At 49.4% G+C, this 23,201-nt stretch overlaps 2 protein-coding genes across 4 annotated transcripts in view; both read left to right on the top strand.

The window, feature by feature from the left end:
* Positions 1-1,500: 1,500 nt before the first annotated feature.
* Positions 1,501-15,783, top strand: TPRA1 (transmembrane protein adipocyte associated 1). Its single transcript, XM_057417518.1, is given in 12 exon segments — positions 1,501-1,528; positions 1,531-1,604; positions 3,689-3,888; positions 4,021-4,153; positions 6,428-6,514; positions 7,979-8,051; positions 8,494-8,573; positions 9,664-9,774; positions 10,190-10,250; positions 11,247-11,349; positions 11,925-12,005; positions 13,083-15,783. Coding segments are annotated over 12 exon segments (1,266 nt in total). The 3' UTR covers positions 13,318-15,783.
* Positions 15,784-16,494: 711 nt separating this feature from the next.
* Positions 16,495-23,201, top strand: part of CHCHD6 (coiled-coil-helix-coiled-coil-helix domain containing 6) — a 107,372-nt gene continuing 100,665 nt past the window's right edge. Inside the window, exons 1-4 of one of the 3 annotated variants that reach the window (XM_057417526.1) lie at positions 16,495-16,619; positions 17,187-17,325; positions 19,000-19,069; positions 19,883-20,015. In XM_057417526.1, coding sequence (XP_057273509.1) covers positions 16,533-16,619; positions 17,187-17,325; positions 19,000-19,069; positions 19,883-20,015 — 429 coding nt within the window. In that variant the 5' untranslated portion in view covers positions 16,495-16,532. The remainder of the gene's footprint in view (positions 16,620-17,186; positions 17,326-18,999; positions 19,070-19,882; positions 20,016-23,201) is intronic. The other 2 variants (XM_057417524.1, XM_057417525.1) reach the window with 2 other exon arrangements.

The following is a 23,201-nucleotide window of genomic DNA, read 5'->3' as shown; positions in this document are numbered from 1 at the left end:
GGCAGCGCTGTCTGCTGGGCAGGAGGTAACCGGAGGATTTCCCCTGCTTTCCGGTCCATTGGCGGCCTTTAGACCCGAACCCGGCAGTGCGGCCTTGCCAGCGGGGGTGAAGTGACCGTAGGCCGGCGCTGTGCTTTAGCTGCCGCCTTCTCCAGGAACCAAAACCAAAACCAAACCAGCAACAACAATCAGGATGCTCATTTCTGACAGAGATCTGCGAACTGGGATGGTTCTGGTCCGACGGTCTGGGTAATACCGATGGTTTTGGGTTATGGCCCGTACTTCTGGGGCTTAGTTTTGGTTGGGTTTAGCGTTGCAGTTACTTGGAGTTCAAAATAGGCTCTGAGGATGAAGCTTGGAGAAGGGGAGGTCTGGAACTCCCCTGTCTTGTGAGTGCTGAGGGTGGAATGCGAAGCACAACTGTTGAGACCAACAGGGTTAAAAAGGAACAGCTTAAAGTGGTTTGCAGTTGTCGTGTCTTGTGTTGGATTTTAACTCACTGAAGCAACAGTTGTATTAAAGCAAGGGGCTGGGCTGGTGTGGGTTTAAGGAGCAGCCATACCCTTGCTATGATCTGTGCTTGCAGGGGTTTCTGTTGCTGCCTTCAGAAGGGAATAAAACTTGCGTTTTTGAATGGAAGCCTGGCAGTGTTTAACTCCCCTTCATGTGGTCAGGCTTTGAGAGCACAAATTGATGTGAGCCCCGGGCTTCACTGAGCTCTGCTGCAGCTGTAGTGGGGTGAATCAAGAAACAACATCCCCATGGTATGAGGTGATCATGGTCCTGCAGGTGCAGCTGGGATGCAGCAACCAAGGATCAGCTGCAGTGCCTAAAGAGGCTACAGGAAACCTGGAGAGGGACTTTGGACAAGGCTCTGTAGGGACAGGACAAGAGGAATGGCTTTAACCTGCTAGAGGGGAGACTGAGATGAGCTCTTAGGCAGAAGCTCTTCCCTGTGAGGGTGCCGAGGCGCTGGCACAGGGTGCCCAGAGGAGCTGTGGCTGCCCCATCCCTGGCAGTGTTCAAGGCCAGGCTGGACACAGGGGCTTGGAGCAAGCTGCTCCAGTGAAAGGTGTCCCTGCCCATGGCAGGGGTTGGAACTGGATGAGCTTTAAGGTCCCTTCCAACACAAATCAGGCTGGGATTCTGGTTATGGTCAGTTGAGCTGCCCTCTTTGGGAAAGAGAGACCAGGACTGTGGCAGTGATTTCCTCACGTGGCCGGGCTGGTTTGACCCCTGCAGGCTGGGCTGGCTGCAGAGCACAGTGGGATGAGTGATGCCTGGGCTATGCTCAGCTGACTGGGTTAATTTTGGACCAGGCAGGGCTGTGGACAGTGAGGCGCTGCTGTGGGTGACGAAGCCTTCCCGGATCCTTCCCATCAGTTCTGCTCTTGTTGCTGAGGGATTTTGCTGGTAATTTCCTCAGGAATTGAACAGTTCCTCACATCCTTGCTGTAGGGTTTAGCTGTTGGGAAGCGGGGGCATTGCGCTGTCTGGCTGATGGCTTTGCTGCCCTGTCCTATCCTCCTGGGTGTTCTGTTTGCTCCAGCTTGGCAGGAAGAGCAGGACCCCAGCACCTGGCTGTAGCGAGCAGCCTGGCTGAGGTAAGCCTAATTCTGCTTTGCCCTTTGGAACCTTGTGAGTGGAGCTCTGTTCCATGGGGCCAGCTCCTCTCCTTATCAGCAGCTCCCTGCTGCAATGCAATAGTGGTGGCTTCTAGAGCAAAAAGAGTGGAGCCTGTTTGTTCCTTTTATAAGGAAATTGTTATTCCCATGTAATTCTCACAGCTTTATCCTCAAGCTCTTGTCAGTCTGACAGGCAGATGGAATTCTTGTGCAGGAAGAGTTGTTAGGAGGTGTGAGGGTTTGCAGTTGCTAGTGTTATTCTGCCCATGCTCTGTGAGGTCTTTTGAAGTTACTAACTGAAAATCACTCTCAGCAGTGTCAATTCAAAGGGAGAAGCTGGAAGGAAGGGAGGACACTTCTGGAGATAAGTATGGAATGTCAAGGTTGCCTGCTGGAACTTCCGCTGGGATTTTTGGCACAAAGTTGATCTTTCCAGGTCTGTGTGTTTAATGTGACATCGCTTGTGCCGCACAGCATATGGCAGTCACAAAGAAGAATCCCTCCTCAGTGAGTGCCTGCCAGCATGGATGAGCCAAGGCAGCATTTGTTGGTTGAGGTGGGATGATCCCTTGGCCCTCAGAGGACCCACAAAGAATCTCAGCCTCTGCAGAGGAAGGGGATCCTGTGGCTTGACAGCCTGTGGGCAGGGTGCTGCACAGCTCTGAAAGCTGACACAAGGCTGTGCTGAGCCTTTCCAATCTGTGACTCAGCCAGGACCTCGCAGGGAAACACCTTGTGAGTGCTGGCCCTGGGGCTGCCAGGTCCTGCCAGGGCTGAAGTCAAACAGGGAGAGCTGTTCTGAGGGATCCTGGATTAGCTGTGGCACATGGAGTGCTTTCCCTGGCAATTTGCCCCTTTAGCATGCCAGCTAATAGAGTTTATTTGTGTGTCCGTGAGCACCTCTTTAGGGAATGCCAGGAGGGGTGGCAGGACCTTGTGCTGGTGTTGAGCTTGTAGCCAGCCAACTGCCTTAATGGTGAGGTTGCTGCTTTAGGGTGAGGAGGGGATTTGCACAAGGTGATAGGAGATCAGGAGCTTGGCAAGGAGAATCAGGTCAGACCCTGAGCGTACACTGAATCCTGATCGAATGTACTCTGTGCCATAGTCCACTTCTAAGGCTACTGTAGAACAACAGAGGATAAACTGCTGCTGGCACGGGCATGGAGCACATGGAGTTTAATGGATGGCAGAGCAGAGCTTCGCTTTGACTTCTGGAGGGACAGTTAATATTGCAGCAGTTCAGGGCCTGGGGGATGGAGAGGCGGTGGAAAAGACATGACAGTTCTCTCAGCGAAGGCAGTACAGAGAGGTTTCATCATGGGAACTTCTGTCCTGCCATCTTCCTGAGGGGCAGGAGAGGTTTAAAGTAGGGTAGGCACAGGAACTCTCCTGATTCTGACCAGAGCTCCCTACTGCCTGTGGGTTTGGCCCATTAGATAGGCCTGTGTCTGCTTCTGGGTTCATGAACCACTAGTGCAGCTGCTGCTCTGTGCTGAGAAGGGCAGTGCAGTTGAGACTGGTGGATGGAAAGAAGCTGGAGAATCACAGCCTGGTTTGGGTTGGAAGGGACCTACAAGCAAGAGGTTTTGGGTAGCAGCCTTCATGTTTTTCTTTGCAATAGCTGAAATCAAATAATAGACTGTAACTTCCTGATCTTGGGAGCTAGAATGATAACGAATGCTGTGGTGCTGCAGGGTTGCTGTCTCATCTGATGATGCCATGTATTGCTTCTGAGTCTTGATTTCTTTTTCCTATGAATATGCCAAAGCTCAAAGTCACACAGTTTACTCCAACATGGTATGGTGCTAGTTTGAAGGTGTTTGTTACTGTGATACAGGTTAGCGTGTTCGTGCTGTCCACCCTACTGCTATGTGCAGAGTCAGGGCAGGTGGCATTTCATTGTGCAAGAGTATCTGTGATGATGATAACCTGCTGTAACCAGCAGGAAGCAGTTGTGCAGGGGCCTAATGGCAGGGATGAGTTTTCTACCTCTGACTCAACTGATGTAATGTTCCTTTTTGCCTCTGCTGTGGTTGCCTTGCGCTCTGTTTGACCTGGACCAGGAGGAAGGCAGGATGTTCCAGTCCGTGATGCCTCTGAGATTCTCCGTGTCTGACAACATCACCCATTCGACTGCCTTGGTGACAGCCCTGGATAATGTGACAAGCTTGTACCCAACGACAACACAGGCAACCAATGACACCAACATCACTGTGCCGCACAAGTGCCTGTTGTTGCTCTATGAGGACATCGGGAAGTCCAGGTGAGATGGAGGAAATGGGGCCAGAGGAAAGAGCTTTTGTTCTCAGGGTTTGTTGGGCAGGGGCTGGGCCTGGTGCCTTCCCTCCTGCCTGCTGCAGAGCAGGAAAAAACCCTATTTATTTACCTTTTGCAGAGTCCGCTACTGGGATCTTCTGCTCCTGGTGCCCAATGTGCTTTTCTTTGTGTTCCTTCTCTGGAAGCTGCCCTCTGCCAGGGCCAAAATCCGGGTCACTTCCAGCCCCATCTTCACTACATTCTACATCCTAGTGAGTACCTCTCTGTGCTTTAGAACTGAGGAGTGAGGGGGTAGCGTCACTGAACTGGTGGAGAGAGAGCCCAGGCCAGCTCCTGCAGAGACAAAGCCTGTTTTAGCTGAAGGTGAAGGTGTGCTGCACAAATAGACACAGATTCTGGGCCCATACCTGCAGGATTTGAGTGGATTTTGTTCTCCTGTGGTGATTTTTGTTTTCCCTCTTTATTCTTTTGTTGCTTTCTTGTCTTTGAATCTAGTATCTTACACTTGCTCCTTGCACTACATAGCAAGTGACACAAAACCAGTTTCGCACTAAGGCAGTAAAAGTGAAACTGGTAAACACCAAGTGTGAAGCTGTTAGGAACACCACTCAGAAGCTCTGTCATAGGTGCTTTTTGAGATCCTGGTTTGTCTCAGTGTGTAGCATAATGCATTTGTGTTCTTCAGTGTTTTAAGAAGCGTCCCTATTCAATATTATAGCAATAAATGAAAGGGAAGCAGCAAGTGAACTGACTTGATGCTGCCGCTGTTTCAAAACAGAGCAAGAAGCAGGAAGTAAAGGAACAGCCCATCCTGGTTTAACCCCAGCCTACAGCTCGGCCCCAGCACCTCACACTTTTACCCTTCATGGTGGGATAGGGTAAAAGGGAGAAAAATTGTGGGTTGAGATAAAGACAGTTTAATCTGTAAAGCAAAACATGGAATTCCTTCAACACTTCAGCCATCCCCAGGAGAGCAGGGCTCCAATATGTGTAATGGTGACTTGGGAAGACCAACACCATCACTCCAAACATTCCTTCTTTCCTTCTTCCAGCTTTACATGCCGAGTATGATGCCATGTGGTCTGGAATATCCCTTGTGTCAGTTGGGGTCAGCTCTCCTGGCTGTGTCTCCCTCAAATGCTTGTATAGCCCCAGCCTCACTTGTGGGGTGAGGAGCAGAAAAGCTCTTGGCCCTGTGTAAGGCTCAGCAATAACAACAACATCGCTGTGTGATCAACACCGTTTTCAGCACAAATCCAAACCACAGCCCCGTACCAGCTCCTGTGTCCCAGCCAACACCAGCACACAGCCTGAGAGGAAAATGCCTCTGTTCAGTTTGACCTTCTGGAGTATGTTACTGGGAAATGAGGTGGAAGTGTGTTCTGTGGGGATTTCCTTTCAGATGGCTGTTTGTCCTGTCTTAAAGGAATGCTTTCTTGTGGAGTCAGTGATTAAAGCCAGGTTAATAGATTGGGAAGAGTACCTACTTAAGAGAGGAAGCCAAAAGGGTGGATTTTCCCCTCCCATGAGCTGTTGCTGTTGTACAGCACCATTATACTCAGGGACCTTTCTTTTTTGTCTGTGTTTTGCCCCAGAGTTTTCCACCCCAGGAGAGTGGTGGTGTATTCTCCTTTCATGCTATTTGCATCCTTCTTCCTCTGAGGAAAAAATATTTACTGTAGGTGACTTGTTGATCATTTCCATTCTCCAGCCACCGTAGAATCAGCTTGGACTCTTCATTCTTTAATAGGTTCAGCTGCCTCATACCCTCATCATTAGAATTAGCTTATGACTTGGAGTCTGATCTGGAAACTCTGCTTTCTGCACAGCAGAGGGGAGGTACATCCAGCTGAGCTCTTAATTGCATCCTGTGGCTGTGCCAGCACACGGGTTGGTAAATTAGCCTGGCTGAGCCCCATGCTGTCATGCTTAAATGGTGCCTGAGCCCAGTTGGGTATCTCTGCACTGAGCAGCAGGGTGAGATGCATTGAAGCTGGTGGCTGCAGGTGATGTTTAACTCTGCATTCCTGAGCACAGTCAGAGGTGAGTGAGGGAACCACAGGTTTGAGCTTTACCACAGATCTGAAGTGTGGGACTTGGTGTCAAGTGGCTTCTGTTATCTGATGAGACTGGTTTATTCAGTCACACCATGCACTTGATCTTGTAACTTGGAGGGATGTGGGTTTTGTCTGGTTCTTCTTCTCCCCTGTCCATGGACTGAAGGGTGGGAAGGCTGTTTGCCTATAAAGATGCTGTAAGATGCTTTTTTGCTATAAAGATGATGTAAGGAGTGGATGAGACCTCAGAGCTGTTTAATCTGACATTGAGGAGATTTGTTATTTCCTAAATTCCAAGACGGTGTTCCTCCATCTAACAGGCCTGAGGCATCTTTGGCAAATTAATCTGCTACAGGAAAGCCTTAGGACACTGGAAAGCTGGCCTGGAAACGATTCCAAAGGGATTTCTGGTCACTACTGCATACGTGCCTTTCGATGGGAACTCACTTTTGGTATCTCTCTGTGTAGGTATTTGTGGTGGCTTTAGTTGGCATTGCCCGTGCTGTTGTCTCCATGACTGTGAGTGCCTCTGATGCTGCCACAGTTGCTGATAAGGTAGGTGCAACACTGATTTTAGAGGCTGTGCTTATTGCAGCTCTGAGCACAGCAATCTGTTACAGCTTCCCTTTATGTGCATGCAAGAGGGATGTGTGTTTTTGCAGTACTCAGCTATGTGTACAATGGAATCCTGTTGTGATAGCTGTATCTAAATGATCACAACATCCAGGGCTGTAAAACAATGGGCTTCCTAAAATAGGTACACAACTAATGGCAGCAAAACTTTCCTGTTGCAGGGCTGAAATGACTCTGCTTTGCACAAGCTGAACATTCAGACAGGCAAGACCTGCCCTTTGTTACTCCAGTGTTTGAGTGGCTCTATGGAAAAGATTGAATTCTTTTGTATTGAAAGCAAATAAACCCAAATTCCCTTTTGAAACCAATATCTGAATGTCCTTGTAGCACTGAGCACAGGGTGAACCTTCAGCAAACAGGAAATAGCCTTGTACATGCTGTTCCTCTGTACTCACTTACAGCAGAACATTACCTAAACCAGAGAGCTGTGTAGTTCTTGAGCTGTTAGGGGAAGAAGAGCTGCAGAGTCCAGGTCTCCTGGCTTTATTCTCGGGGATCAGTGGTGGTTCTGCTTTTCCCTTTCCTGCTACCTGACAGAGCACTGTAATGCACTGCTTGGTGTGAGCAGATGGATGTTGGCAGCATTTTCCTTCACCTCTGTTGGGGGGATGGAGATGCAGGACTTGAATGATGGAGGAGAGGTGGGAAGGTGCTTTCCTTCAGCTCTGGTGCTGCTGCTGAGTGCACTGCGTTGGGAGTCATGCACTAAGACACAGACTCAGGTTTTCCTGTAAGCGCATGTTCTGTCATGTCTATTATGTTTGGTTGGTTTTCTCTCTCATACATATACACACTGTGCATTTACTGACATTAGAAGTGTCTCCTTAAATACCTCTTAAACTATTGTGTGTCTTCAAGAGGTGCCTTTCAGTGTTTATGGGCAAAGCATTAATAAGCTGGAATCTGGGTTCTTGATCTAGGCTTGGCTGTGATTTATTGCATGACTACCTGGAAAGCTGCCTCACCTGCTGGTTTCTTACCTTACCAAACAAAACCTGGGAATGGAAAGGACAAGCTGGAAGTGGGAGGGCTTTAGAGTTGAATGTGCTTCAATAGAGGGACCAGAAGCTTTGGAGGAGCTTTGGAGGAGTGTTTGTTCAGGCATTACTGCAGAGTCTGCTACTGTAAGAACCAGCCATGTTCACTGTTATACATCTGAGGTGCTCATGGGTTTGTGCTCCTTGGGAGTAGAGCAGCAGAACACATGCATGACAAGTGACAGATCCTCAAGTGTGGCAAACTGTGGCCACTTCCTCTCTCGGCAGGCATGCTGCTGGCTCTATTCAGAGCCTGCTGTCTCCTGGAGCAGGGAGTGCAGTTTTGGTGTATTCACTTCCAACCCTGGCTCCATCTAATCATGCTTGTCTGGTTTCTGTTAACCCTCAGATCCTGTGGGAGATCACAAGGTTCTTCCTTCTGGCGATTGAATTGAGTGTGGTGATTCTAGGTCTTGCCTTTGGTAAGTGTCAGGAGAGTTTTGAGTGCTTTGAATGTTTCCTGTTCCCTTTCTGTCTGCATCTGTGAGTTTGGGGGATGCTGATCCTATAAAGGGAAGGAGGTCTAGGATAAAGACATAGGACACATTGATGAGTTTGTTATAAATGGTTGAAAGCCTGGTTGCATTTGCAGATCTATGGCTTGTGATTTGCTTGTCCTGTATGCATGTGATGGAGACAGCTTAGGGGAAGAAGACTTGTGCAAAGATCAGCAGTCTGATCCTTGCTTGAGCCCCATTTTATTTAAGGTGGTTCCTTTGGTCGTCCGAGTGGTTAAGTGAGCTTTAACCTGCCCTTGAAGGCCTCTGGAAATACAAGTGTTTCCCCCTATTGCTTTTGGAGAGGACTGATTTTGACCAGGGCTGGGATCACATCCTGAGTCACTTGTGTATTGCTTAATTCCAGGTCACCTGGAGAGCAAGTCCAGTGTGAAACGAGTTCTGGCAATCACTACAGTGCTGTCCCTGGCTTATTCTGTCACCCAGGTGGGTACATGGGAGCAGAAGAGTTAGGCTTTGCTTGGGGTTAGGCAATTGCCTGCAGGACTCCTATCTGGAAAGTGGCAGCTTTGATCTTAAGATGAGGTTTTGTGGGAAGACTGGATGCTTTGGCAGTGTGTGAGGATCCCAGAGAGCGAACACCAGACTCCATCTCCTTTATGGCAAGAATGGCTCAGCCACGGTGAAGAACTGAGATGAGGTTTAGATGGATTTAGCGAATCTTGAAAGGGGAGTGAGAGGCTTTCACACCCGAGCCACAAGTTCTGACTCAAGCCTCAAGTGCTAGGATAGGGAGATGGAGAGACCTGAGGTGCTTGCTTAGGCAAGGGCAGTGCAATGAGCCTCTTGTCTCTGACATTTAAGAGCTGAGAGCTCTTGCTGCCCTTCAGACTGGCAGCTGGCTTGTGAGCTCTGTTCCTCAGCTGCGTCTCCATCTCTGAACAATGCCGTGTGTGTCTGGGGTTATTCTCCTTCTCGGTGTTGAAGTGGTCAGCCCTGTGTCTCTGTGCTTGGGGCAGCACCAGGATAACACACAGATCTTTGTTTTGTGACCAGGCTCCTGCTTACGGAGGCAGTGAGCTGATCAAAGCTGAGGAGCCTCAGAAATATCAAGTGCTGGAGCTATATCTGGGTGTTTACAAGCACTTTTCCCTCTCCACTCTATGTGGTAGCTTCTGTTCATACCATTCTTTAAGCAATTCAAGTGAATGAGACTTTTATGTGTGGGCTTTTAGATTCTGGATGCTTCAGCAGAAAGGGTCTACTTTAAAGATGGAAATGGAGCTCTGTGTATGTTAGCCAGCTGCTTGAAATCTTATCCCTTCATTTGGTCTCTGTCCTGGAATGTCATTGATGTTGGTATTGTACAGATGCAGGTTCCTGTCACTTTTTTCCTCCCCTCATGTCTTCAGTTTCTTCCTCTCTTCCAGTGTGAGCTTGACTTGCTCTAAGCAGGGCAATAGCTGGGTCCTGGGGGGAGGGACAGCTCTTGTCTGAGCTTCTCCCATGTCCAGACACCCACTGTAGTGAGGGTGCTGCCTGCAGCAGGATCATGTTGGTGCCACTTCTCTCCTAGGGCACCCTGGAAATCCTGTACCCTGATGCCCACCTCTCAGCAGAGGACTTCAACATCTATGGCCATGGAGGGAGACACTTCTGGCTTGCCAGCTCCTGCTTCTTCTTTCTGGTAAGTACTGGCCATGAGTTAAGCACTTTGATAGCTTCCTTGTATGTTCTGTGTGGGGCAGGAAGGATGATTTGTGTATAAGGTAGCCTTAGCACTGCGGATTCAGTGCAGCATTGATGCTGCCCCCATGGCAGGGAAGCTGAAGCAGGAAAGGTGTGGTGGGAGTGGGATACACTGTGGCAGGTGAATTCCAACCGAAGCAATGTTCTTTACTCCTTGTTTTTCAGCGACCAGCCTTTATGTGCTGATGGGGTGAGGTCTGGGGCCTTCATATCTGCACTGGGTTTAGTATCAGGGGTGTGTGCCTCTGTCCTGAGGCATCTATAGCCATGTGTGACACCGCACACCATCCCTGCAAAGATTGCCAAGTTCAGCTGCCAAGCAGCAGTGGAACAGTTACTCTTTGTCTCAACAGGTCTATTCCTTCGTGGTGATTCTTCCAAAGACTCCTCTGAAAGACCGGATTTCCTTGCCCTGTAAGTGACTGTGGAGTGTTCCATAGGATAGGTGGCGGCAGAGCCAGGATAAGCGTAGGTGGGAGTAAGAGGTTCCTGTATGTGGTTGCACTGCAGATATATACCACTGTCTTGGGGTACAGATACATGGCTAAGGACTGATAAGTTATCCCTGGAAAAATAGTGTGTTTTGCCCTTTGGAGAGCAATTACTTTGCTACTTCAGTAGCTAAACAATTACATAAAGAAAACAGGATTTACTAATCAGCTAATGATACAGATGCAATGTGGCTACATTATCTTGCAGAGAGATGGGAAGAAACAGCTCCTTAATAACAGCTTCCTTTGAGCTGTGTGTGTGAAGTTAATGAGTACATGTTGGTCATCCCCAGGGAAAGAAAAGCTCATTGGAGCTGCTTAGCAGTTTTCATCTGGGCATTTGCTTTATTAAGAAGCTGCTCTGGTTTCTCTTTGTTGCAGAGTATCTGCAGTCCTTGAGCTGGGGGAGAAGCTGTTACTCAGATGTTTGCATTGGGCTGTTCTCTTAAGTAGTGTCGGGATCTGTGTGTGGTACCCTGAGGGAGGGGAATGTGGCACACGCCACAAGCAGCAGGTCCTGGGCCTGATGTGCTCCTGAGCAGCTCTCCTGAGCTTTGTGAGTGCTGTGCATTGGAAGGGCACAACTTGTGGTGGAGCTCTAGGGTTTTTGGCTTTTCTTGCACTCAGTTATGTGGCTCACACTGGTTCCAGATGCTTGACTCCAGAATCTTTGCATGTGTTGCCATGACTGTGTGATTTCAAAACCCACCTGGTGTGTGTATTCATGCAGGGCAGGGTATGGTTTAGCCCACTATACCTCCATCAATCCTGCCAGCCTGGGGCAGGAAGATGCACTCTTAGTTCTTCAGGAGTTCTCAGATAAGTTAGACCCTTCTGCTGGGTATGCCATCTCCATTGAACATATTTGCACCAGCTGGTGCTGAGGTTGAGTTTCATCTGTGTCCATGTTTCCCCACAGCCAGGAAGAGTTTTTATGTCTATGCTGGAATCCTGGCACTGCTGAACCTGGTGCAGGGCCTGGGCAGTGCCCTCCTCTGTGTGGATATCATAGAAGGATTGTGGTACGTACACTGGGGAGCAGCCCTGCAGTCTGACTTCTTGTGTTGTATGCGAGTGTCCTTCAATGCTGCCTCTCCCAGGATAATAAACTTGTGCTGTGCTCCTAAGAAAGGGTAAAGCTGTTGGCTCTCTTGTGCCAAAAGACCTCGAAGTGGTGAGGAAGCTTAGTGGAGAGGTCTATGGAGCTGCATGGTCTTGAAGTGGTGAAAGTAATAGTTTGAATCCACTGATGCCTGGCCATTGGCTGGTGTTTTGCAGGTAATAAGGGAGGAAATGGCCTGTTTGCTAAGAATAGCATGGGGACTCCCTTGTTCAAACCTGCAGTGTGGCTCTGCAGGGATCCTTGTCACTGCTGAGTCAGAATTGGGAGCTCTGAGACTGCTCTTGGCCAGACCTTGGGTCTTTGCATGGTTCCCTCCAAGTGTCTAGAAGCAATGACACATGCCCATGGCAGTGTCTGTTACTCTGCATCAACCTGAAGTTGTTGAGCACAAGACTTCCCTTGTGTGACTGTTGTTACCCAGCTGTATTGTGTGTGTGTCCTAAATTCCTTCATGTTCCCTTTTGCTGTTGACAGCTGTGTTGATGCTACCACGTTCCTTTACTTCAGCTTCTTTGCACCTCTCATCTACGTGGCATTCCTGAAAGGCTTCTTTGGGTGAGTAGCCAGGGCCAGGAGTTCAGAGGGGATATATTGTCATTTCATTGTGTTGCACTAGAGTTCTCCCCATCTGTAGAATAAAAGGCAGTGACTGGAACAGGAAAGGGAACTTAGGGAACCAGTTTTGAATTTCTGGCCTTGAAGTTTTTCCTATGTGAGCCAGGGCTGTTTGCTTCTATCCAAGACTCCTTTATATGCAAAACAGAGCTGATGCTATATTCCTCTCAAATACTTCTTCAGTGTCTGCATCCTGTTTAGCACAAACTGAAGTTAACTAAATGTATAGTGAGAGATTGAGTCCCGGAAGGCTGAATGTTCTTCGGGGTGGGTTTTGGGTTAGGTTTGTAGAAAGGCTCTGGGGGTTCGGTAACTCTGATTGAGGAATCCTCTGCTCTGAGCCCGAGCATTACCAGTTAAAGCCCTTGGGAGTGCGATTCCTGGCTCGCTGCTGCCGCTGTGTGGCTACTGGAGGAGCTGCAACTTGGTAGGAAAACCCCAAGTGGTTTAGTGTAGCTTCAGCTTTTAGTGTGCAGGAGCAAGACACAGCAGGCTTTACAATAACTAAAACATGCTGTACTCCTATGATATCCAAATGTGCCTCTGCTGCCTTTTGAAACCAGAAGGCAGAAGTGTCTGGAGTTAGAGATGGAAGCTGTAGATCCACAATATCCCTGTCTTGTATTTTGGTTTTCCCACTGCACACAGATGGAAGTTGAGATGTGTTGGCCACAGTTCTGTCAGTGTCAGTACTTCAGGACTCCCAAAGATGAGAGCACCTTTCCTGCATGGAGATCGGATTCTGCCAGTTTTAGTTCTCTTAAGTGACTTAATCCAAAGTTACCTTTAGCATCACTTCATGGCAGTTACTCTGCCCAGTGAAATACACTGCTAGGTAGTGTGAAGAGGCTTTTAGGGTCTGAATAAGCAGTTTCTTAGTGCTGCTGAGTGTCAGTTAAGGATAAGTGGCTGTGGTACTACATTGTGATGCTACGTTGCTGTGATGCTACATTGTGATACTACACTGCTGTGATACTACATTGCTTAAGCAAGTGTTTTAAATCTTTATCACTGCAGGTCTGAACCGAAGATCCTTTTCTCCTACAAATGTCAGGTGGATGAACCAGAAGACGTGGACGTGCACCTTCCCCACCCTTACGCTGTTGCCAAGAAGGAGGGCCTGGATTCTGGCTTCTACTCGAGCACTCAGATTGACACAGCAGCCTACATGGATGACATGGCCTCTCTGCCCTACCATGTGGGCAGCGTCAACAGCATAGACAGTGACCGTTGGAAAGCCATCAACGCCTGAGCAGAGCTGCCTCATCCCTCTCCTTCCTGACCCCCTCACACCACAGCCATTGGGATGTCCATTGGAAACCTGTCCTTGGCTATTGGCCATGGCTTTCCTCTCTTCCTTAGGATTTCCAAAACCTGTTGTGGAATTCAGCTGGCAGCCCAAATTCTGTTGGGAAGAACATTTACTGTTGCTACTTGAGGACAATGTAGAACAGTTTTGTTCATAAACCTATAAACACTGAACCTTCCTGACCCTCCATGTTCCAGATGTGAATGTGACTTAGAAGACAAGGCCTGACAGGCACCTCTTCCTTTCAATGACTGAAAGCACTTGTCTGGGGAATGGTGTTTAGGATGAGGGTGTTGATTTCACTGTTGTATTGTACATATGTAGAAAGAGTTTGGTGGTTGGAACTGAAGATGGTCTTCCTGGGCCGTTCCAAGTAGCATGGTTGCTTGGTCTGGTCATGATGCAACAGAGGGGATAGTGTCTGAGGGAAGCTGATCAGCTGGGCTCACCTCTGCTTTCAGTCAGTGCTGATGGAAGTCATGAACTGCAGTTGCTAGGGGTTAAAAAGAGTGTTCTGGGTGGCAAGGAGAGGTGTGGAGAGGCGTGAACTGTTCTTTGCCCTGGGAGCATCCTGTGGGGCTGGTAACTTGCAGCATGGTGTGAACTGACTGAGCAGTAGAGAGGCAGGACTGACAGTGCTGTTGTGTAGCTAAGCTGAATGAGCTGTGAATGGGTCTATGGAGGCTGCACCAGTGTGCAGCTGAGCTCACAGGAAGATGTAACACCACTGAAGCAGGCTGAGTATCAAGACTAAAACCAGTGAGGAAGGTGCATTTCCCATCTGTGCCCTGCTTCATGGCTCTGGCAGGGCCCTGGAGAGTGCTGTGAAGGAGGAGGCTGACTCTGCAGATGAAGGCTCTGGAGGTGTTCAGGTGCTTGAGGCAGAGCAGAGCCCATGATGAGTCCAAGCTGTCAGTGTTGAGTGACTGGAAGCTCTCAGACACCATAGATGTGCTAGAATGGAGCTGGCTGCTGTTCTAAGTTGGGAGGCAAGTGGGAGATGGATGTTTCTCCTCTTGTGTTGCGGTTCAGATCCCCAGACTTCTGCTGGTCTGATAGGCTTTATGGCTTGATAGTGTTGAAAATACTTCTGTGCATGTGGAGTGTGATTCATTTAAATACTATCTGGAACTTCTCACCTCTCCCATGCGGGAAAAGGGACTGCTGTTGTCTGAGCTGTCTGGCACACAGTTTCAGGACACCGTGTTCTAATCCAGGGACTGTTCCAGCTGGAAGCTGCATCAGGCTGGTTTGTGCTCTCCAGGGGTGAAGAAGTGTACTCCTGTAGCTGTGGGGTGCTTTCCTACCTGAATCCCTCAGGTAGGCAGAGATCTGCTCTAAGCAATAGCAACTCTTCATTAGAGATGGTAGAAAGAGGGATTTGAAGTGTCTGGGGACTCTGTGCATCTCTTGCCCAACTCACTGCTGTTCTGCAGAGCACTCAGGTACCAGTTTCTGGGTATCACCATGCAGGCTGCAGTGTGGAGGTGTTCGTTTCGGTTGTGAGCAGGCAGAGGAAAACATTTCCTACTTGGTGTTCCTGCTGTAGGGAAGCAAAGGTTGGGCAAGGACACAAAGTCCATATTGATTGCTAAAACTATGCAGGCCCTTTGCTTACCTGCTTTTGTTCATGAGCAGCACAGCCTCCGTCCTGCCTGTGGACTTTGCCCTACAGGCCTGTAACTAGCACTAGCACCTTGAGAACAACCACCCCTTCATTATGTTCTTTTTCAATTCCTTTTGAGGCTAAAAGGCTTCAGCTTGTGCGAGCTGAATTGTCCCTTGTGGGGGAGCAGCCTGTCACATTTCCCCTCCATGCAATGACTATGGAAGGGCTGCACAAGCACCTGGCCAAGTCGGAGAAGTGGCTGTGCTCCTCCTGTTGTTGCTTGCTGTGCCTCGGCCTGAGCCCCGCTTGCCTGCTTTGCCATGGATGGGTGACACGGTGCCTGGGTTGTCCTCCTGCTGCTGCTCAGCACTGAGCCCGAGCTGCTGTTAGGAACCTGCACAGCTCCCCTGGAACCGAGGGGCCTTCACCAGAGCCGAGAGGTGCGAAGGGCTCAAAGCACTTGAGGGATGAAGGAGCAGCTGCATCTCCATCCCAAGGAGGTTCTGCTGACTCAGCACCCTCGGGGGACAAGCCCTGCCCTCCTTGGGGGTGCGAGGAGCAGGTTATGAGTTCACCCTTCACCAGTGCTGAGGCATCACCCGGGTGAGCGGGCAGCGCATCCATCCTGTCCTCTGCAGGCAGGGCTCTGGTACCCCTGGGGTGCCCTGTGTTCTGCTGCTGAGGAGCTTCTGCACTAGGTCATGGGCTGACCTTCCTCTTGTATGTTTGTGTACATAGAGAATGCTTTTGGCCATCTTCAGCATGGTCCTTGAGCAGAAGTGTGTTATGTGTGAGGAGGGGGGGGTAAAAGAGAGAAAATACAGAATAAATGTATATTTTTGTTTGTAAAATAAAAAAAAATAAGTTTGGCATAAATGGTCATGTGTTCTTTGTCAAATACTCCGGATTATGGAGAAAAGTGACCTTTGAGGTTTGGTTTTTCCATCTGTGAACAAATACGGCAGATGATAATGGAATAACAATGTCCTTGGGTCAGGGATGGATCTGTTCCTTCTTGGAAGGCTATGGGAGGGGTAGGGCAGCGGATGGCTCTGGAGAATGGTCTAAATAATTGTCAGTAAAACCTTTGACTCCTGGTGGCTCTTCCTGGGCATGTCTGGCAGCAGCGGTGTTGCTATAGGGTCTCTCCGCTATAGGGTCTCTCCGGTCACGTGGAGGCTGAAATTGACGACTGTGGGTTTCTTGTTCCGGGCTCTGGCAGGAGCGCTGTCAGGCCCCTGATGGCCGCGGAGGAGCAGCTCAGACCCCATGGGGTCTCCCTGTTGGGAGTCCCGGGTTGAGCCTTGTCCCTTGGGCAATGCCCCCGCGGGATTCCCGCCATGGCCGAGTCCCACCGCGCCCTGCGCACGGCAGCCGGCGGACTACAACTCCCAGCCTGCCCCGCGGCTCGCGGCCAGCACCGCGCCGCTCTATTGGCTGTCCCGCAACCGGCCGCCAATGGGGCGCGGGTATGTTGGCAGGTGCGCAAGGGGAGAGGCGCCGGTCACAACGGCAGCGCGGTGTATAGGGGGGGGCTGCCCTGCCGGTGATGGGGGGCAGCGAGAGCAGCCAGAGCAGGAAGGTGTCCTTCGGGCTGGACGAGCGGCAGCAAGTGCGGGTGCTGCAGGGCATCAGGGTGAGCCGGGGAGCGGGGTGCAGGGTGCAGGGCTGAGGGCGGCCCCGCTGAGGGGATGCGGTGAAGGGGACACCAGCAAGGAGGAGGGAGGAAGAGCGGGGCTGCGGAGGCGGTGGGTGAGTGGGAGCGATGGGAAAGGGCTGAGTGCATCAGCAGGGACACACCAGCCCTTTAGCTCCCTTTTAAGCCGCTCTCAACCGTTTTTCCCTCCTCACGGCTTAATGACCCCTTCTGCTCGATGCTGAAGGCATTGCCTGGCTCAGGGCATCCAGGAGACACCTCTGCCCTTGGTAAGGACACCAAGAGCCCGGGTGAGCACAGCAATGTGTGACCGTGCAGGGCCATAAGAGGCTGTGGGGATCAGGGGTGTTTCTAGGGATAAAATGGGAAGTCAACATCCCATCTTTCCATGGGTTGTCCTATCCCATCCTTCCGCGGGTTGGAGGGACCGTGGTGTTGAAATGGGGCAAGTGGCAAAGCAGGAGCATGGGAACCAAGCTATGGTGGTGAAATAGACGCTCACTGAGCGGCCCTGGTTGGTTTTGTTCCCGTGCTCGTACGTTTCAGCTCTCTGAAGATGTAGTGAACAGGATGAAGGAAGCCCCGCAGAGCAAAAGGGACGTCCAGAGACCGCCCCGTGCGCCCAGTGCCGCAGCGCAGCCCTCGCCACCGGCAGCAGCAGAAGAGAACCCCAGATCTCCTGCAGGTATTGTCAGGCCCTGCGGCACTGTCCTGGTTTAAGCTCAGCCTGTCCCTCAGAAGCCACGCAGCCGCTCGCTCACTCCCCTCCCTTCTTCCTCCTCTGGCTCCCTGAGGGATGGGGAGGAGAATGGAAAGAATGTAAGTCCCATGGACTGAGATAAGAGCAGTCCAGTAACTAAGGTATAACACAAATCACTGCTGCTACCACCAATAATAATAATGATAAGGGAAATAACAAGGGAAGAGAATACAACCGCTCACCACCCGCTGACCGATACCCAGCCCAACACAAGCAGTGATCTCGCCCTTCCGGGTAACTGCCCCCAGTTACATCCTGGGCATGACGTGCTGTGGTATGGAATATCCTTTTGGCTAGTTTGGGTCAGGTGTCCTGTCTCTGCTTCCTCCCAGCTTCCCCTCCTCCCTGGTAGAGCATGAGACTCAAAAAGTCCTTGGTCAGACTAAACATGACTGAGCAGCAACTAAAACCATCGGTGTTATCAGCGCTGTTCCCAGGCCGAAAGTCAAAACCACAGCACTGCACCAGCTACTAAGAAGGAGAAAAATGACTGCTACTGCTGAACCCAGGACAGTCAGGATGGGGCTGTTTGTAGGATTTATACAATCACAGAATCCCAGCCTGGTTTGTGTTGAAGGGACCTTAAAGCTCATCCAGTTTCAACCCCTGCCACAGAGGTTGGACATCTTCCACTAGAGCAGCTTGCTCCAAGCCCCTGTGTCCAACCTGGCCTTGAACACTGCCAGGGATGGGGCAGCCACAGCTTCTCTGGGCACCCTGTGCCAGTGCCTCAGCACCCTCACAGGGAAGAGCTTCTGCCTAAGAGCTCATCTCAGTCTCCCCTTTGGCAGGTTAAAGCCATTCCCGTTGTCCCATCCCTACAGGCCCTGCAATAAACAAGGCAGAACTTCTGTATTTAACCTTTTGTTCCTGGCAAGCTGCCTCATCTCCATTGCACGCCCAGGAGTGTGTTGTGGATGGGTGGGGGAAACATGGCTTTTTGTTCTTGGAAAGAAGCTCCCAGGGAAGGATGGGCTGTCTGAGCACAGCTTGGCAAGCGGGTGAGGAGAGCTCGGTTTCTGAACTTGTCTTTACAGGTCAGAAAACTGATTTCTGTTGGCTCTTGGATACACTTTGTTGGTAGGTTATCGGTGTGTGTTTGTTTGAGGCATCTAGAATAAGCTGAGGTAGAGGAACCAGGCTTTTGCTTTATGCTTGCTGGTAGCCTGCATCTTTCCTGAAAGTGGGTCTCATGGATGGCCTGAACTCCGTCAAATAACCTCATCTCCACTTGTGGGATCCCTTGTAATCACAAGGAAAGCAGGAGGTCAAGGGAAAGACTTACTGGAGCTAGAGGAAGAAAATGGAAAGTAGGTCTGAACCCATGCTTATGCTTCAGTATAAACCAGGGTTTGAGGAGTTAACCTCCTTACCTAGAAGCTTCTGTAGCATGTCTTGCTCAGTGTGCCTGGTGAAGACAATGCTGTCAGTGCCTCTTTGTTTCATAATGCAAACTTATGTTTTCTATAGAGACTTTTCCAGGTGTTATCTCTCAATGGGATAACCCTCACATATGAAATCCTCATCAGACCATTTCTGATGTGATGAAGGGCTGTGTTTGGTACTACAGCTCTCACAGGTTTCTATCCTTCTTTCTAGGAACCCAGCTGCCAGTGGCAAGTGACTCTGGTCAGGATGCTTCTGCTGCAAAGCAGGAACTGCACAGGAGGTGAGGTGAAGTTCTTGAAAAGAACAGTAGTTAAACTCCTTTTGCTCTCTGTTTTGCCTCAGTCACAGCACAAGGACTGTGCATGTTAATGCCAGTGAATCTCCTTTGAAGCCTTTTTCAGTTATGGGCCATGGAATACAGTTTTTTTAGGGAAGCCATCCCTTAGCCAAAAAGAGCAGTCAGGGGAGCTGGGGGCAACTGGGTGGTGGTTGGAGAAACAGGGAGGACCAATGTAACGAGTGGGTAACTTCAGGAAACTTGTGTGTGATGTGCATTGCAAGGCCAGTACAGCATGAACTTGAATACAGCTGCCTTTTCTGGGACAACTGAAGGAGTCTGTATGTGATACTTCCCTTAGGGGTTTTGGAATCTCAAACATGGTGATTGATTTAATCCAGTTTACACCTAAAACAATCAGATCCATTTTATCTCTCTGATTGTTCCTCCTCCTTTTCCTAGACGGGATGTCTAAGGACCTTGGCAAGCTGGAGGCATGGGAGAGGCTGAGGGAGCTGCATTGGCTTAGTTTGGTGAAGAAGTGGGACCTAATTGTTGTTTTCAGCTTCCTAAAATAGTGAAGTAGAGGCAGTGCTCTCAGAGGTGCACCCAGAGGGCAAGGGACACAGATGACAGCAAGAAAGTTCTGCCTGGCTATGGAGTGACCCCTGACAGTGAGTGCAGTGAAGCACTCCATCAATCTCTCTTTGCTTGCGTATGGGATTTCCAAGGCTTGCATTACACAAGCTAAGCCATGACCCTGTTTCCAGAAGCCTCTTGATCACCTCCTCTCTGTTTGCTTTGGTGCTCATACAGGTACGAGCAAGAGCAGGCGCTGGTTCAGGAGGAGCTGCTCCGGCTGGCCAAAAGAGAGAAGGAAGCAGCCAGTGCTGCCCTTCAGCGGGAGAGGGCCAATGCTCGTGAAGAGAGGCAGAGAGTAGCCCAGATGGTGAGTAACAAAAACCCCTGTATGTTTCCATGCAGGACAGGCTAAAGTATCTCTGCTTGAGCAGATTCATTACGTGTCACTTGGGCGATGAGCTTAGAAACTTTGATTTGTGCTGGAACACTCACCACCTCCTCGTTCCATTTGTCACTTCACGTCTGGCTTACAGTGTAGCTGGCAGGCTACACTTGCAGCATGTCATGCAGTGATGCTAAGGCCAAGCTTGCAGGGAAAGGCATGAGCAGTGACTGCTGGGTTGTTGGTGGTGCTTAATGTGCACATGATAGGACTTTATGTTGGTTTAAGTCCTAACATTACTGTGCCAGTGGTGTTCTGCCTGTAAACAAGGCAGAGTCTTGCTGGAGCTGCCGCTTTACTGACCTGCAGTGGTGTGAGGTGTTGGGGTGTGACATTGAGGTGGGACTCTGCTTGCCACAGTGAGACCAAACGTCCCCCATTTAGACTGGGATGTTGGAACTTCATTGAGAGAACTGGACTGATTCTCTGCCTGGTACGTACTGAAAGGATGGCTTAGGGAGAGGGCAGACTTCAGTAATGATGGACTTTGTTGTGTTCTTCCATCCTCCTGATCTGTTGCGTGCACTTGATTTAAATGAAGAATCCTTTGAGGATGTTTTCTCTATAGTATTTCCCACCTGTATTACACTTGCAGCTTCTGTTCTGGGGCTTGAAAGCTTCTTCAGCAAGAGGCTGTATTTTCAACCTCAGGACATTGTCCTGAATTTACAGTCCTGAAATTGCCTCCCATGCATTGGTTTGCGGGTTTGGACCCGTTGGTGCTTTTTGACTCCCTGATAACGTTTGTGTGTGGTTGGATTGGGAGTCTCTGAACCTGTTCTGGATACAGCCTGGGCATGGCTGCTGCATTGTGGGAATTTTCCTCTTGGCAGCTTGTATCCTGACCATGGGAAGGTGGAGGATTGCTGAGCTTTGGGATAGTCATGTCTGAGGCGGGTGACTGCGTTCCTCTGCATAGCACATGTGGGTCAGCAAATGCAGCATTAACTCTCTTTCCACTAGAAAGAGAATATTCTCTTTATGAATGCAGTTAATGGACTTTGGTAAAGGAGGGAGGGAGAAGCTGATGGATTTATTGTCCCATTTAAAGATGTGGCCTGGCTTAGTCCTCTTGCAGTGAGGTGTGGAGTAACCCTGGAAAATTGTGGCTAGCAGAGTCAGGCAGTGCTTGTGAAGTCCTCTAAAAGGAGTTGGAACCTGGCTGCTAACATACAAAGCCTCTTCTGTTACCTGAGTTAGCTTTTAACCCTGCAGTGTCACATACCCAGATACTGCATACTTGGTGCTCTGCAAAGATCTGATCAGCTTCTCCCTGTGTAACCCATAAAAGATAAACAGTGACCATGGAGTGTTAACCCAGGATGTGATGCAAGAATGAGAAACTGTTAAATTTTATTGCTCTTAAACTACCTCTTGATCAGTCATAAATCCAGGATCCTTAAAAATGGAATAGTCTGGCTTGTCCTTGCAGAGATGGGGTCAAAGCCATTGTCTGTTGGCTGCCTGATGCTTTCCTAAGCATGAGCTGTTCCTGTCAGCCTTTTAAGTTATTGGGATCCCTATCAGACCTGCTTTATCTCAGCTGTGGTCACCTTTTGGGCATGGTCACCTTGTTGTATTGACTCAATCCTACTCAAATCTTATCTGTCCTTTGTCTTCCAGTGTTGTTTTCTACCTTCATTTGGAATAAGGCTTGAATGTGTTTCTTGGTTGGTCTGCTTTTTAACCCTAGCATCTGGGACAGATAATGGTGTGAGCTGCTCTTTCATCTCTTCTGTGTCATTCTTCTCTTTCAGGTAGGAGATAGTAGTGGAACTCTAGGAACCTAGTGCTGGTCCAGGTGCAGATGGCATTGGAAATTAGCTACTTAAAGGGAGCAATTCCCAGGTGATGGTGGTTGTTGCTTAATGGGGAGGCCATTAAAAAGTGGGGTAACTCCCATGAAAGAAAGAACTGAGTAACTTGCTTCTAGCAGTGCTTGGTTTAGTGGGGATTGAAGATCATGCCAAGGCCAATTGGAAAGGTTTGCTTTATTAATTTCCTTATTTGATATTTGCAGTAAGATCTTGAGCTGTGCCCTGAACAGCTCAATAGCTTGGGGATCTGTAGCTTTCTCCTGTACAGTTGTCTCTAGTGGTGCTGCAATGTTCTCCTTTAACCTCCCTATTCACAGACCATCAATCCGGGTGTGATGGCTGCATTTTGGAATTATTTCATTTTGATTGTGCTGCATGACACTTGTCATTTAACCATGAGTTCCATTCTCTGACTTTTACTATTGGCAGTGTTGCTCTGAAGCACTTCTGCTGTCTCATCATATAGCGTGCATTCCTGAAGAGACTGTGGCCAGAGCTAATCTTTGGTAGGGAACCTGCTCTCTGCTTCCAGGGCCAAATGCTTCCTCGTTTATGGGGTAATGTGCAGGTTAAAACCTGTTGTTTTGGTGGTTTATGTGTTGATGTGGCTCATTTGTTATGAGAGGGATTTGGAGTTAAGTAGCTATGTCCTGTTCCACGTTTTTGTCTTGATCTCCCTGGGATTTTCCTGCCTTTGAACAAGGGACTTGGCTTCTAGATAAGTTTTGAGTAAAACTCCTTAAAGTTTTAGTTTAAGCAGCAGACCAGCTCTGTAAGTACAAACAGTGCAATGTTCACTTTGCCTATGGCTTTTGCTTAGCCAGAGGGGTCTGACTCACATGGATGCTGAGCTGCTGCGGAACAGCCCTCGCTGTTAGAGCTGCAGTGCTTGTTTGTGCAGGCTCATGGTGCTGACTGGACTCTGAATAATTGAATGCCTTAGGTACTTCCAGCACAACAAGGATTATGTGGACAGTACTCCCCAGCAGGGCCTGGGGTGTTTAGCTAATGCCTGGAGCATGCCTTGAGTCCCATGTTAAATGCCCAAGAATTAATACAGCTTTCTTGAAAGCCTTTCTTAGTTCTAGCACAAGGAGCTTCCTAAGTTGCCACAGTCAGGTTATTTAATTGCTTCCCTGTGTTGTGAATGGTCTCACCTCTCCCCAGCACCAGGAATCTTTCCTTTTTCATTTCCAATTAATCAAAACCTCTCAATTTCTCACTTCTTTTGGCTTTCCCCCCCCCCCCCCCCCCGTGTTCTTCCCAACAAAGGAAACTTTGCAAGCAAAGCTGC

This window comes from Pezoporus wallicus, unplaced genomic scaffold (assembly GCF_028554395.1).
Source record: "Pezoporus wallicus isolate ANWC-B61680 ecotype Strahan unplaced genomic scaffold, APGP_CSIRO_Pwel_v1 contig_8542, whole genome shotgun sequence".
Lineage (NCBI taxonomy): Eukaryota > Metazoa > Chordata > Aves > Psittaciformes > Psittacidae > Pezoporus > Pezoporus wallicus.
The sequence above is the reverse complement of the archived record's forward strand: the minus strand, read 5'-3'. Positions and strand labels throughout refer to the sequence as shown.